Below are 15,161 nucleotides of genomic sequence, written 5' to 3' on the forward strand. Positions count from 1 at the left end.
TAAAACTTCATCTCTTTCAATGGCATTAGCATAATTAGAAGATGGAGTTCTCAACATGATTTAAGTTTAATAAGTTAGAAATAATAAAAATAAACATTTTGCTTACATTTCACACTATCGATAGGTAAGAGAGCACATTCTAGGAACATACCTTTCCACTCTTCTCTGTAGCAACAAAGAAAGAGGGAAAGAAAGGTCCACTTCTAGCTGCAGATACCTGTAAGTATTAGCAAACAATCTAAAAATAAGGGCTATAGGAACCCAGAAGAACAGCAGGTTTTATGTGTGTGTGTGTTTGATGTTCACTTGTTTTAATTTCTCATTTCTTCCTATCTCTTGCCCACATACTCATCAGTTCCATGTAAATGGAGGGAAACTGTTAGCACCATTTATACATTTTTGCTATACATATATGTTTATTGTGATGAAAATTAGCCCAAACTCCTAGGAAATGAAGAAGGTATTTAATGGTGGTAAAGAAGATTTCAGTGCTAATTCACATATATTGAGGCCTAATCTGGAAATTGATGCTTTATTAAAAACTTTGTTATCAAATTGTCCAGGAATGAGACAGGAAATTTTGCTTTGATATGTATTTCATAAACTGAGGCAGAGGAGAGCTGGAATATATTGAAAAAGTTAACATTCGTGAGTGGTGGGTAAACTTGAGAGGCAATGTAGCTCAACTTGACTCTGTAGCAAAAACTCTCAACCAAACGATGCACTTACTAAGGTGTATCACACGCAGTAAAATTTTGAACACTTGTAAAATAAGCCCTACTTGTCTGAGTACATGCAAGAAGATTCAGGCAAGACTAAAACTGAAGTTGAATTTAAGGTCATATTTTTCCATGTCAAGAAGAGAAGATAATTATATTTCAAACTATTCAGAACCCTGTGGCATTTCTTTTATAAGGTTTTAGCCTTGTGAGTCAACCTGATCAGACACCAGTTTAACCCCTACAGGATCATTAATTTAGGAAAAATAAAATTGTACAGAAACAATAGTAGGCTCTCTCAAACTGTAATACAGGCTGAATTTCCACTGAATGACATTTTTTTTACATATGTATTTGTATAAATACAAAAAATAGTAGAAAAAAGAGAGAAAAATTTATAGGATAGTAATAATCACACTTACTTTGCCCAAATATTTAACATAGGCTAAACCTTATGTCTTTGTTTTATTTTTAATCTGTCTCAACTTTTCTTTAAACTTTTTATTTGATTAATACATTGGAGCATGAATTTCACATATTAATATACTCTGTACTGTTTTAGGTTACGTATTTCAATCAGTTTCCTAAATTACTTCTATTCTCCAAAACCACTGAAAACCACCATGCTTCTTTCAGTTTCTGTGGCATCAGCATTTTCACTCAACGTACTACTTCAACCATGTGGTACATGTCTAGATGTGTGCCTTACTTATAAAGACTTCCACTTCCATCCATATTGTTTTCTTCTTTAATTTTTTTTTCTACATCTGTGTAGGAGGGCTAGGATCAGTTAATTCGTGGTCCTTGTTTGGTGCTTCAGTTTCAGCAAGCCCCTCTGGGCCCTGGTTAATTGGCTCTGTTGGTCTTCTTGTGGAGCTCTTATCACTTCCAGGTCCTTTTCTGCCCCAACCCCCATTTTCCCACAAGACTCCCTATACATGTCTCAATGCTTGGCTGTGAGTCTCAACATCTCTTTTGAACCTTTACTAGGTGTAGCCTCTCAGAGGGCAACTCTGCTAAGGCTACTTTCTGCCAGCATAGCAGAGTATTTTTTTTTCTTTTTTTATTAATTTATTCTTGTTACATCTCAATGTTTATCCCATCCCTTGTATCCTCCCATTCCTCCCTCCCCGCCCCCCGCCATTTTCCCATTATTCCCCTCCCCTATGACTGTTCCTGAGAGGGATTATCTCTCCCTGTATATTCTCATAGGGTATCAAGTCTCTTCTTGGCTACCTGCTGTCCTTCCTCTGAGTCCCACCAGGTCTCCCCCTCCAGGGGACATGGTCAAATGTAAGGCACCAGAGTATGTGAGAAAGTCATATCGCACTCTCCACTCAACTGTGGAGAATATTCTGACCATTGGCTAGATCTGGGAAGGGGTTTAAAGTTTACCTCCTGTATTGTCCTTGGCTGGTGCCTTAGTTTGAGCGGGAAATGATCATAATGAGTGAGTTAACCCAGAAGCAGAAAGAATCAAATGGTATATACTCACTTATATCTGCATACTAGCCCAAGGGGCATGTCCCACGAAAGCCTTCACTTACCAGGAAACTGGGACAGAGGGGAGGGCATCCTGTTGGGACTCTAAATGAGAGACACATGGGAGAATAGCAAAATAAAAGGATACAAAGGGTCCTAGAAAGCAGAGTATTTTTAATAGTGTCAGAGCTTGGCTTTCTCTCAATGGGTAGGTCTTAGGTTGGGCCAGGCATTGGTTGGACGTTCCCTCAATCTCTGCTCTATCTACTCAGGCTTCCTGTGGGTCCTCTAGTAAGGGAAGAGAGGTTTGTCTATGATGTGGACTCTTTTTGACTGCTTCCTTCTGGCGGGACAGCCTTACCCATTGCACAGGGAAGGAGGACACACACAGAACTGATGTGACTTCATGAGCTGAGATGAATGGGAGGGTGACGCCACTTTTCTGAGTAATAAGAGAGGGTACATGCGGTAAAAAGAAAGGGTGGGACTGGAGAGAAAGGGTGGGGCTATGACCAGTATGTAAAGTGAATTAAAAAAATATTTATTTTATGTATATTAGTGCTCTATCTGCATGTATGCCCGCTTGCCAGAAGAGGGCATCAGATCCCATTATAGACTGTTGTGAGTTGTCATGTGATTTCTGGGAATTAAATTCAGAACCTGTGGAAAAGCAGGCAGTGCTCTAACCTCTGATCTGTCACTCTAGACCCCATATTGTCTTCTAATGTCTAATTTTATTCTATTTATAACTGTACTCATTCTGGTTTGTTCGTGTACCTCATTCTCTCTCTCTCTCTATATATATATATATATATATATTTTTTTTTTTGATGGACACTTTACATTTTTGACTCTTGTGAATAGTACTATCTTCAACATGAAGTAATGACATTTTTTAAACCACCTTCACATTTTTTATATTTTGTTGATTTATATTTTGAGACAGGGTTCTGTGTGTAGCCTTGATTGTCTTTGACTTGCTTTGTAGACCGGAGTGGCCTCAAATTCACAAAGATTCGTCTGCCTCTGCTTCCCTAAGTGTTGATATTAGAGTTATTTGCCACCATTCATGGCTATATGTACTGATATTTTAAACATACCTTTTATATGTTTTTTTGTGCTATGTGAATTTGGCCACATTTGCATGCAAGTGTAGCTGTGTTCATATAAGTGATGTTATGAATTCTAAGTGACTTTAACTTAAATCCACAATACAAAACACTCATCTCTCAGTAAGACAGCCTAGAATATACATGACAGACATAACGCCATTATAAACAACTACAAGGATGGAACTAAAGCTAAGCTAAAGGGACTTTTTAAATTTTTTCATTCATCAATCAAAATAAATAAAATTAATCTTTATGACAAAATTGATATTCTTAACTTCACCATCTTCTACAAAACACACATGATGAATATGTTGTTGTTTTGAAGCTGGTTTTCATAGAATAAATAGATATGCAAAATCATTCTTGGAGCTAGTGTTGTGGCTCAGTTATAAAGGGGCGGGACATTTAATGCCAAGTCTTATGACCATGGTTCAACCTCATGGTCCCACACAGTGGAAAGAAAGAACTGCCTAATACAGGTTATGTTCTGTCTACCACACACCCTGTAGCATATATGGGCCCACACATATAAACATATATGCACACAAAATAATGAATAAAAATGAAGTAAAATAAAAGTAAAGTGTTAGTTAAAAGTATCAGTAATTAACATGCCAATAAAATAATTGAACAATGGTATTTCACTCTAAATTTTCTAATCACTTCATTAAATCAGCATTCAGGTAGTCCAGGTTACAAATGTAGAGCTTAAAGTAGCCATTAGAATGTTTTTCTTATTAAAGAAATAAACAAAGTGGTAGGAGTTGATGACCTTGGAAAAGTACGTGTGCTTCTCCTTCTAAAAGGTGGATAAAAACAAAAAGTTAAGCAGCATTGACAAATACAGCAAGGATTTAAAAAATAAATATATAACTCCATCTCATAAGTGGACAGTAGAGACAGACATATAATATGAACTCAGTTACACTGTATTGTATTTTAAAAGGAATTTTTGAAATAATAATAGTACTCTTTTGTTCAACACTAAGTGAACTCATGATCACTTACTTATACTCTATATTAATTTTTTATTGCATTTGTTCATTATGTCAGAAGAATATATATCATGCTTATTTGTATGTGAGACTTAATGTACATATGATGCCTATCTAAATTGAGTCCTGCACACAAATGCATTTTCCTAAACATTGTTTTTTATTTCCTCTTTCTAGATAATCCTAAAGAGACAACTCGTGTGTCTGTTTTTGTAAGGATTTTGGATGTTAATGACAATGCTCCCCAATTCGCTGTGTTTTATGACACATTTGTATGTGAAAATGCCAGGCCAGGACAGGTGAGCAACCATATAACTCTAATTCATGAGTCTTTAGCTGTGTGATTTTTTTTGTCAAATTATTGGAAAGAATGGAACAGAGTTAGAAACATTTATTTATATATTCTCATTAGAAATGTACAAAGTGGCTAATGCTTATAAAGTAGAAAATATTTTAACAGTGAAGTTACCCAATTCTTTTGCAAAGTTCTAATGCAATAAAATAAAATGAGATCTTACTTAATAGTAATTAATAATGATAAAAATAATAATACTAATAAAGGTGATGATGATAATGTCTTCCCATAAAAGGTGGGGTATGGGAAATAGCTTTAAATTTTAAAACTTTTAGAACCAAGATCAAACATCAGAAGCTGCTCTGTGCCATTGGCCCAATATTAGTAACTGTTTAGTGAAATAGAAGATGGTATTAGTACAATTTTTATGGTCAGATTATGGACCCTGACAGCTCCAGCCAGATGTCAAACTGAACAACTACTGTTTTCATCGTCTAAGAGCCTAAAGATGCGGTGTGAATAACTCCTGAGAATATCTTCATTACTGCAGTGAGACTGAGGGAAACACAGAGACAAAGGCACAGGGTCACTGAACACTCAATCAGTATTGGATTGTATGGGAACACGTTATGAAGTAATGCTGTTATGGATTGACTGTGTTCTTCCTCAGTGTGGTAGCACATAAAATGCTTAATGACTTCATTTTAGTCCTTTGAACAATTCTTCCTACATCAGCTTTGTTTGGAATTATTTAAATCATTTCCTCAGTGGACTCATTCTGTTACTTGAAAAGCTCCGGCATATATGGCTGAAAGAAATGCTCTTAATTGGCTTGAGTGCTATCTTCTCAGAAGGAAACTGCATATTATAAATAATAATTGGGAATCAAAAGCATTTTATTAGCGATAGAGAAGCCATTGAGAAACTGTGTGATGTTTTGACATCACTTAATGCTTTTATAAACATCAATGTCATTGCTATATTTTATGCAAATTGCATTGTAGAATAATTCAAGTTGTTCTTGTAAATTTTCTAACGGGATTTCAATAGCTTGTCTATTGTTTGAAAGGACAAAATTACTGCAATTGCATTTTTTATTTGAAATGTTATTGAAATGTTTATTTCTGAATATTTAAGTAACTTAGGTGCTCCTAACTTTCCTCCCAATGAAGCAGTGTCTACTCTAAAAATTTCACTGGATTCCTACTTGGCCTAGCAGGCTAAGTGTGATTTAAGTTAAAAATATTTTCTGTAAGTGATAAATTATCCACTTTCCTACTGCTACATGTATTTCTTCCTCCATGATTATTTAATTGGATTTTTAAAGAGATATCTTTCAGGCCAGTTGAGTCATAAATAATGATACATGGATGTATTCAAAAGAGTCAAAGAAAAGAATGCTGTGTATAACCTTGTGCTTTCTCTCTAGTTCATTGTAGCTAACCCACTGTTTGAAGACTTCCTTAATATTTCAAAAATAGTTAATGAAAAAAATCCATGATTTTCTTTAAGAAGTATTTACCCAGTCTTGACAACCTTGGTATGAAGCATATGATAAATGCTTTTCTATCTGGCTACATGTGCACATGTCCATAAGAAATGTTTTTGTTTAAACAAAGCTTTTACATGTGAAATTGATAGTTGCTATGTGTCAGTAGTCTCAGTAGTTGGGAGACTGAGAAAGAGATATCAAGGTTTTCCCTCTTACATAGTTTGCTAAAGGACACCCTGGATTGCATATTATTTATCAAAAAGCAAAACCATGAAGGAAGTGGGAGGGGAGTGGACTCAGTATTGGAGATTATGACATTTAAATAAGCAAAGACAAAGTACTTATTCACTGAACTTCCACTCCACTCAGAGACCTGGATGAAATCCACTTGCTAGCCAGGTCTCCACAACTCCTAGGAAAATTGAGTGTTAGGTCTTCTGGGTGTGCTTGACTTATTTATAGAGTACTTTAATTCAAAAAGTCGCCCTATAGAGTGTTCTGTAGGGAACATTTAGATCTATAGCATGGGGGACAACCCCACTCATTTGATGTGTGGACAAATGTGTAAGTGAGAAATAAAGCTGCACCACCACATTTTCCTTTGCATTCTTTTCCCATGGTCTTGTCAGTTCCTTAATTTAAGGAAGGGTCACTTCACTTACAAAGGACGTAGCTTGCAATTGATGTGAAGTTAATTGGCTTCTGATTTGCCTAAGTTGGGCTGTCTATTAAAATCACTATTCCCGTCTTAAAAAAAAAAAAAAAAAAAAAAAAAAAGGATTGAAAGGGGAAGGTGAAGCTGGCTCTTTCTGCATCCATGTTCCTCGTTCATATCCACTCCTTCAGCTGATGATTATATTTTCATGACCAAAAGAATAAACTTACATTGAGAGCTCAAATAAGAAGTCACGCCAGGGTGGTTGATGCTTATATTTATTCTTCAATGTCTAAGGATGGAATCAAATCATCAACTGATATTACAAATCAAGTCAAGTGGCAGCCAAGGTTTATCAGACCCAAAATATCCAATTAACATTTCCCAAAGAATGGTGTTCAGGTCCATCTCTAACAAAGAGGAATGGTGTGTTTAAACAGAATACAGCTATTTTTCACCAAGAAATACTAATGTTCTCGTTAAAATTTTAAGTATTTCAAATCTATAACTGCTTTGTTTTCTCTGTGCATCTAATAATCCATGCAACACTCCACCAGTGCCTCCTTGTATTAGAGTCATTAAAATGGCCTTGAAGCCGCTATAGAAGGTGAAGATACCAGTCAGTTTTGTTACTGCTAAGAAATCAACCATACGATTTCCTTCACATACTTGGAAGAAATGTGCAAGAGCACTGGGTTTTGTTTCCTTCTTTCTTTTCATAGCATTAATTTAAATAAAGCAGTGAGTTCTTGGTGACCCAAAGGAAATCTTATTTTTATTTTGGTCACCAGCACGTCTTAGACTCAGCCATGTGCCATTTCATTGACCATCTGCTTAGTACCAGCATACTGTTCTTTCTATATCACTGAGTTTTTAAAAAAAAAAGATTCAATTAATCACTAATCATTAATTCTTTGGTGCTACAGTCTTTAATCAATATATATATTTCATTAGCAGATGTCAGGTAACTTTAGTAACTTCCTATACACATATGTAAAAAAAAGTGTGCATTGATCCTCAAGAAGATATTATTTTTATCTATAACAATAGAATTGTAATTTGGAATCACAGTTACGAATGTTATTTTGAAACCTTGTAAATTTTCTTTAAAGGATCATTAGTTCTTTTATATTGCTCCTATATATTTGTTAGCATCTCTATGTATTAATTTTAATCTTAGTGACTGAGAGTTTCTACTGGTCTTTTTGTTCTATTATTTCATTTTTGGCATTTATTTCTTCTTCAGTACCCTAATGAATCACACAATTTATAAAGAATTTTCAAAGCATGATTGAAAAAATAAAATTAGACAAAAAGAAACAGATAAATTAAGAACTTTTAAAGTGTGCCTTCCTAATACCATTATATGTACATTTTTGCATTGAATGTATTCATGTATCTGTATATTCATTCTATTATAATTTGTTTCTTTTTATTCTTATTATAACAAATATTTAGCCAACCATGATTTAATACTGTTTTAAAATAATTTCAACATTTAAATGATTATTCTTATTCATAATTTCTAGAAAATAGTATATTGCTTTGTATGGTTTAATTAAGTTTCTTGAATTGCTTTGAAATAATTTGAATTATAATAGGTAGGCTAGGGCTGGTGAGATTGCTCAGAGGTTAAGAGCACTGGCTGCTCTTCCAAAGGTCCTGAGTTCAATTCAGAGCAACCACATGGTCACTCACAACCATCTATAGTGAAGGCGTACAAGCAGGCGGAACACTGTATAAATGATGAATAAATCTTTAAAAATAAAAAAAAAGATAGAGACCAATAAAATAAGTAGGCTATTTTTACTGTTACTACTATAGCATGTTTTGAAAGGAAAGTAATTTAATATAATGTGATAATAATTTGTTCATGGTCCTAATTATTTCACATAATCTTTTAAGCTCAAAAATCCTTGTTAAATCAACAGAAACTCAGGAATTATATTTTAACCAAATATGTACATGATGATGAACTTATGATTTAAAGTATATTTTTAACTAAGAGTACGTTTGAATGATTATCCAAGCATTAATAAATGTAGCCTTTAATGTTTCCTAAAATTAATTACTTAAAACCTAATACTTATAAAAGGAAAAGAATCAAGAGAACATCTGTCTGGAGTATTTACACGCCTGTGACTGATCCATTGGCACATGTGTAATGAAAACATGTAATAAAGGTAACAGGAGATGTCCACTATAGTGTATTATGTTTTCAACTTCAGAAACAGAGTTTCTTTTTTAAATAATCTATTGGTTCATTTAAAATATATGTGTACGTGTGGGCACGTGTGTGTGTGTGTGTGTGTGTGTGTGTGTGTGTGTGTGTGTGTGTATTCTTAAATTTAACCTGTACTGGCTGTATCGTGTTACTTGTATGTATGCTTTCACAATGATGGAAATGATCTTTTATCTACTTGTAAACATTTGATGACTGTAATTTTTTTTCCTTCTTCATCTTGCAGCTAATCCAGACCATAAGTGCAGTTGACAAAGATGACCCATTAGGTGGACAGAAGTTTTTCTTCAGTTTGGCTGCTGTCAATCCCAACTTCACAGTACAAGATAATGAAGGTAAAGATATGAGAGATATTATTTACATTCAGAATTTTAGACTCAGCAAGATAGAAAAGCTGTTGTCTTCAAGGTTGCCAAATACAAATAGCCAAAACACTATAAATGTAACATACATATAATTCCCGATTGTTTCACGACACTTGCTGTATGTGGTTTATTGTATATATGTGTGTAATAATATAAATGTACAGTAACAAAAATAAAAAACATTAAAAAATAAAATACTCCTGCCCAATTTAAAAAAAAAGATAATGAAGGTCATTTTTAGAACTCTTTAAATCTTTAATATAAAAAAGTGAGAATTTCTCCATACCAATTATTACAACATATCAATTCATTTTTATGCTATATATCAACTTACTGATGTAAGCTTAAAAATCTGTTCATATCGGCTGGATGTGATGGCAGAGGCAGAAGCAGGTGGATCTCTGTGAGTTCAAGGCCAGCCTGGTCTACAAAGTGAGTCCAGAATAGCTAAGGATACACAGAGAAACCCCATATTGAAAAACAACAAAAAAAAATCTGTTCATATCCATGTTTAAATAATGCATTACAATAATATCTTGTTTGAAGTTATTTACTTTATCAATTTGGAAATAAATATAATATAAAAACTATAAGTGTTCAGGGAAAGGTGAAATGTTGAAGCTATTAGAAAGGCTGCAAATAACTAGTTTTTACTGTAAGTATGATAAGACATGAATGGATCTAGGCAGAAAGATTATATGCATCTATTGTACAAACTTTTATAGTAAATAATAGTATCGGATTTAATGGAGACAGGCACAAAAGATTGTGAGGAAGGACGAACAGCTACAGAACCCTGTGAAAGAACTTGAATAATCCCTGTTGTAGTGACAAGCATGTTATAGTCCTTTGTGAAATACAAATTTATATCCCTGAAATTATTTCTGTTTTGTTCTCATAAAAGCAGAAAGCATTTTGGATAAGCATTGTAAAAACAGCTGTGATTTTTATAATGTGGATAAATATGTCATGATAACTGTGCAACTGTACATTGTATACACCTCCCCCACACACATGGATATGTGGGTATGTGTGTTATTAGACCTCATCTATATTCAGTATAGCTCATGGCAAATAATGACCTAATCTTCCATTGGCAGAAGACGTATTTGTCTTACTGCGGCTGCAGATGTATTTCAAGTAAATCTTATAACCACGTTGGCAAATATACAGCATATCCCTCACGGTGTTTGGGAAGTATTAACAAAGCCAATTGGCTATATCTCCTCAAGATGGTTTTCTAGCACCGTAAAACAGCTTAAGCTATTGGATCATTTTACATCCTGCTATCTCCTCACCAAGAGATTTCATCTAGTCAAGTGTTGACATAAGGGAGTCGAAGAGAAATTATCCATTTGAGACATGTTGTTTCACTAAGTCTTAAGACTTGAAATGCCCATGTTTTCTGTCACTCCAGACATATGAAGTAATAGGATTAAGAAAGGAGTAACATAGGCTTGGCAGTTAATATACACAATGCTGAACTGTTTCTAAATTTCAGATGAACAACATCCAGTATAATTTCAATTTGCTGAGCCCGGCAACCTAAGCATAACTTTGAGATTACACGTATCTCAATTGGATCCTTAGTACTGAACTGACAATACCTGTCTCTGAGTGTATTTAATTTTGATTTTTTTCCCTGTAAACCAGAAGACTAGATATTAAAAACTGATGTAGGTTAGTATTGATGCTGTCATGGTACAGCCTTTCAAAGACCCTGGAGAAACAACTTAAGTTTCCCCTTCTTTAATGTTTTACTTAGATTATCATTTTGTTGTATTAGAAAAAGTTCTTAATTATGTATAAATTACTCAAAGCCAGCAATAAACTTATACAAATATCAACCTGAAGATCTCACTGAGTAGCTGTCCATCAATTTTGGTGGAATATGTGAGCTACGTTTTACATGTGTTACTGTTTTTTGTTATTGTGTCATGGTTCAAAAGAGTTGTAAAAATATAGGAATCAACAAATGGATACATTTTTGCGGGAATATTTCCTCATGTTTATCCACATGTTCGTCTTAGATATTTTAGATATATAATACCAATCATTTTAAAATTAATTTGATATGTCAAATATTAGATACCATCATTTAAATATATTAATTGTTTCATAAACATTAAAAACGTAAGAGCTATTCTAAAATGAAAATTTAGGAGCTGGAGAGATGGCTCAGAGGTTAAGATATTCGCTCTTCTTCCAAAGTCCCTGAGTTCAATTCCCAGCACCTACATGGTGGCTTATAACCATCTATAATGATGCCTGGTGTTCTCTCCTGGCCTACTGTCTCACATACAGGCAGAATAATGTACAAATCCTATGTTAATTAATTTAAAATAAAAATGTAATTTGTTCTTAAATAATACAAAGTTGTTACAAATGAATATTCAAAAGATTCAAAAAGTTGAAAGGCACCCAGATAAGGTACAAAAAAAGTACCCATATGTATGCAAATTTTTACCTGAGATATTAATCCTTCAGAGGTATGTTTTCAAATTTTCTCATTGCTTTCTAATATTTTAAAGATCTTCTTTCCTAACGTAGTTACCATCTCACTAATAATGTTGAAAACACTTGTTTTTTATCTGGGTACTGAACAAGTAAGCAACTGTAACTTTCTTCTTTTATCCTAATCATTTGACTTAACAAATTATGACTCCTGTTTCTATATTGGCCTTATAGAAAGCCCTTTGAGAATCAAGACTACATTCATCCTACAATAGAACAAGATACTAACATACTCAGTGGTTTTTAAAGGTTGTTTGTTTGAGAGTAGAAGAAACGACCTCCACCTTCACCCATAACCCATACTAAGGAGAACTGTGTTACTTGTTTGATTAGGAAAAGTTGTATATACATTTGTTTTAACAGATGTAGGCAGTGTTCAGAAATAGTCACTATTTGCCAACCTTTGATTATATAGTAGAATCCTGTGGATTTTGATAACATGATTTATGTGCTTAAATTGCACTGAATCATATTTTCTTTATAATTACTGGATTAAAGCATTTTTGTCATGTGAAAGTACATACTTAGATATGTGTAAATTTAAACAAATTAAGTGATTATTTCCTTGATAAAAACTTATTTTTAAAACCTCTTGAATATTTATCATCTGTTTAGACTTCATAAGTGAATTTTTATATCTATTGTTATGGAATAGTCACTTGAAATCTAAGCATCAGTGGAGTCTGAGCATGGAGTTGAATTTCTGTAAACACTGTATTTAGGAGCTTGAGGAAGGTAACTGATCTTAGCAGAGTCCAGACAGTGTTACACAACACATCTTTTCTCTAAGTAAATAAATAAATAACAATACATAGTTCTAGATTCTTTGTATTATCTAGTACACCTTGCTGAGTTTGATTTCCATTCATCATACATGTCTAATGGGAAAATACATAGTTTCTATAAAGTGTAAAACCACAGTTAACACAGAAACAAACTGCTCCAAATTATCTGCAATGCTTTCTAATTTATTTTAGATAATACTGCCAGAATTTTAACCAGAAAAAATGGCTTCAACCGTCACGAGATAAGCACCTATCTACTGCCGGTGGTGATATCTGATAATGACTACCCAATTCAGAGCAGCACTGGCACACTGACCATCCGTGTGTGTGCCTGTGACAGCCAAGGCAACATGCAGTCCTGCAGTGCGGAAGCCCTGCTCCTCCCTGCTGGCCTCAGCACTGGCGCTTTGATAGCCATTCTTCTCTGCATCATTATTCTACTGGGTAAGTGTTGAAAAATGGGGGATAGTTTTCAAAGACGACTACTTCAGTCTGTTGTTGTATAGGACATCTTACCATCAAAACACACTACCCCTCAACTAATGTTAAAGTTTAAAGATTCATGCACATTAACTGGGAAATATTACTAGCATAGAAACATTTTATCTTGTCACAATATATGCTGCATGAAGTAGTCTTTATGGTAATAGAAGTAGCAGGACTCTATCTGTGGGAATTAAGAGAAAATATACACTAAAATGTATCTTTCATGGAGGTATATTAATGAAGTAAAAGAAATAATGTTAACACAATGTCCCATAACTAACTCATGAGCTTTGACACTGACAAAGGAAAAGCTAATATTATATTTTACCCAACAGAGTCTCCCTGGGGATACAAATCCCTTAAGAGCAGGACCCTGCCCATTTAGAGCCAGCACACATACACAAAAATAGAAAAATTTAAGTTTTTGTCTCATAATGCATTATCACGTTTTTGTTTTACTTTGTTTTGTTTTGGTTTGGGGTTTTTTCTTGTTTTTTGTTTTGTTTTGGGTTTTTGTTTGTTTGTTTGTTTGTTTGTTTTGCTATTTTAATTCAGCAACATGGTTGTTCTGGCAAGTGATCACATCCAAAGGCCCTCTGTGTCTATCTGATCTGATTGGAATGCAGACACATTCTGAACTAAAATACGATCTGGTTGGAATATAGACCTTTAGCACACAACCTTAATCCCAAACAAGGAAGGTAACGTTAGTTTATAGAAGGAAGCAGCCATGTTTGAAAGTGACATCTAATAGAGGTGCAGAATGAGTCAGAGTTAGGATACATCTAACCCTCACAGTCAGGGAGAAAGAAGAGAGTTATTGTTTGTTTGTGTTTGTTTGTTTGTTTGTTTGTGCTCAAGAGTGTTTCTACAGAGAGTTGTGTGTTCTAACTATTCTTGAAGTGAAAATAGCATATTTACTCTCTGTTGAATTCTACCCTGTTGGATATAATTAAGAGACGCTATAGCTGTATTTCAGGAAGCAGAAAAATGAGTTTGGATAAGGACCTAGTCTTAAGAGTTTCCATTATCTTTTGTATTGGAATTTTTACTGAGAAAATTGATTTTTCTAACAACATTTTTACAGGTTGAAAATCTTTTCATCACACATGTATATGTGAGAATACATAAGCTAAGGAAGCTCTTCTCAAAAGCCTGAATTACAAACATAAACACAGTCATAGCATTTAATATACATGAATACAAATTAACAGAAAACAAAGTACATTTTGTGTAACCTTGATTCCTTCTTACAGTAAATACATTTTCTAAACATTGCTGTTTGTGAAATTAAGGTTTTTCCTTCCACTTTTCCATTTGAATGAATTCACATCTGTTTCTCCAAGTATCATGAATGATAAATAACAAAATATTTAAGGGGAGTAAGTAAAAAAACCTCACCACCATAAGTGGCATTTCCATTAACTTTCTCCTATAGGTGTGCCAGTGTTAGTTTTTGTTATGTGTGTCTGTCCTCGCAGATCTTTACTTGTTTGAAATGAGTTTCTCTAAAGATCACACTTTTGTTTTGGAGTTAATTCAATGATCTGTGAATTTACTTTCTGTTCTGAACTAATTTGATTTAACAATGTTGTGTGTGTATATTTCCAAGGAAATATAAGCACATTTTTTTTTTCTGTTTTTAAACAACTGAGTCACCTTTTCCCCAATCATGAAGGCCTTTCAGTAAAGAAAGTAAAGAACTGTGTAAATCCATCATCAAAGCCATGGAGCTGAAAATATTAGTCTAAATTTTGCGGTGAACATCACTTTATTATGTAAGGATGTGGTGGAAAGTGTGAGCTTTTCATAGGCTTTTCATTTAAAGCTGAATTCAATTTGGTTAATTTTGCTGCTGGGGATTGAACCTAGGGCCTTGGACTTGTTCAGCCACAGAGACACTGGAATATATTCCCTTTATGTAAGTTGCAAAAGATTAATATTTTTATTACTGTCAGAAACATACTGTAAATAGTTCTTAGAAAAAGAACTAAAGAGTAGTGATTTTTAGTTGAGAAA

At 33.9% G+C, this 15,161-nt stretch overlaps 1 protein-coding gene across 1 annotated transcript in view; it reads left to right on the plus strand.

The window, feature by feature from the left end:
* The window catches only part of Cdh10 (cadherin 10), a 193,382-nt gene that overhangs the window by 176,807 nt on the left and 1,414 nt on the right, over window positions 1-15,161 (plus strand). The window contains exons 9-11 of the mRNA XM_051150993.1: window positions 4,486-4,607; window positions 9,219-9,327; window positions 12,849-13,100. Of these exons, the coding sequence (XP_051006950.1) occupies window positions 4,486-4,607; window positions 9,219-9,327; window positions 12,849-13,100 (483 nt within the window). The remainder of the gene's footprint in view (window positions 1-4,485; window positions 4,608-9,218; window positions 9,328-12,848; window positions 13,101-15,161) is intronic.

The sequence above is a fragment of the Acomys russatus genome, chromosome 9 (genome assembly GCF_903995435.1).
Source record: "Acomys russatus chromosome 9, mAcoRus1.1, whole genome shotgun sequence".
In the NCBI taxonomy this organism is placed as follows: domain Eukaryota; kingdom Metazoa; phylum Chordata; class Mammalia; order Rodentia; family Muridae; genus Acomys; species Acomys russatus.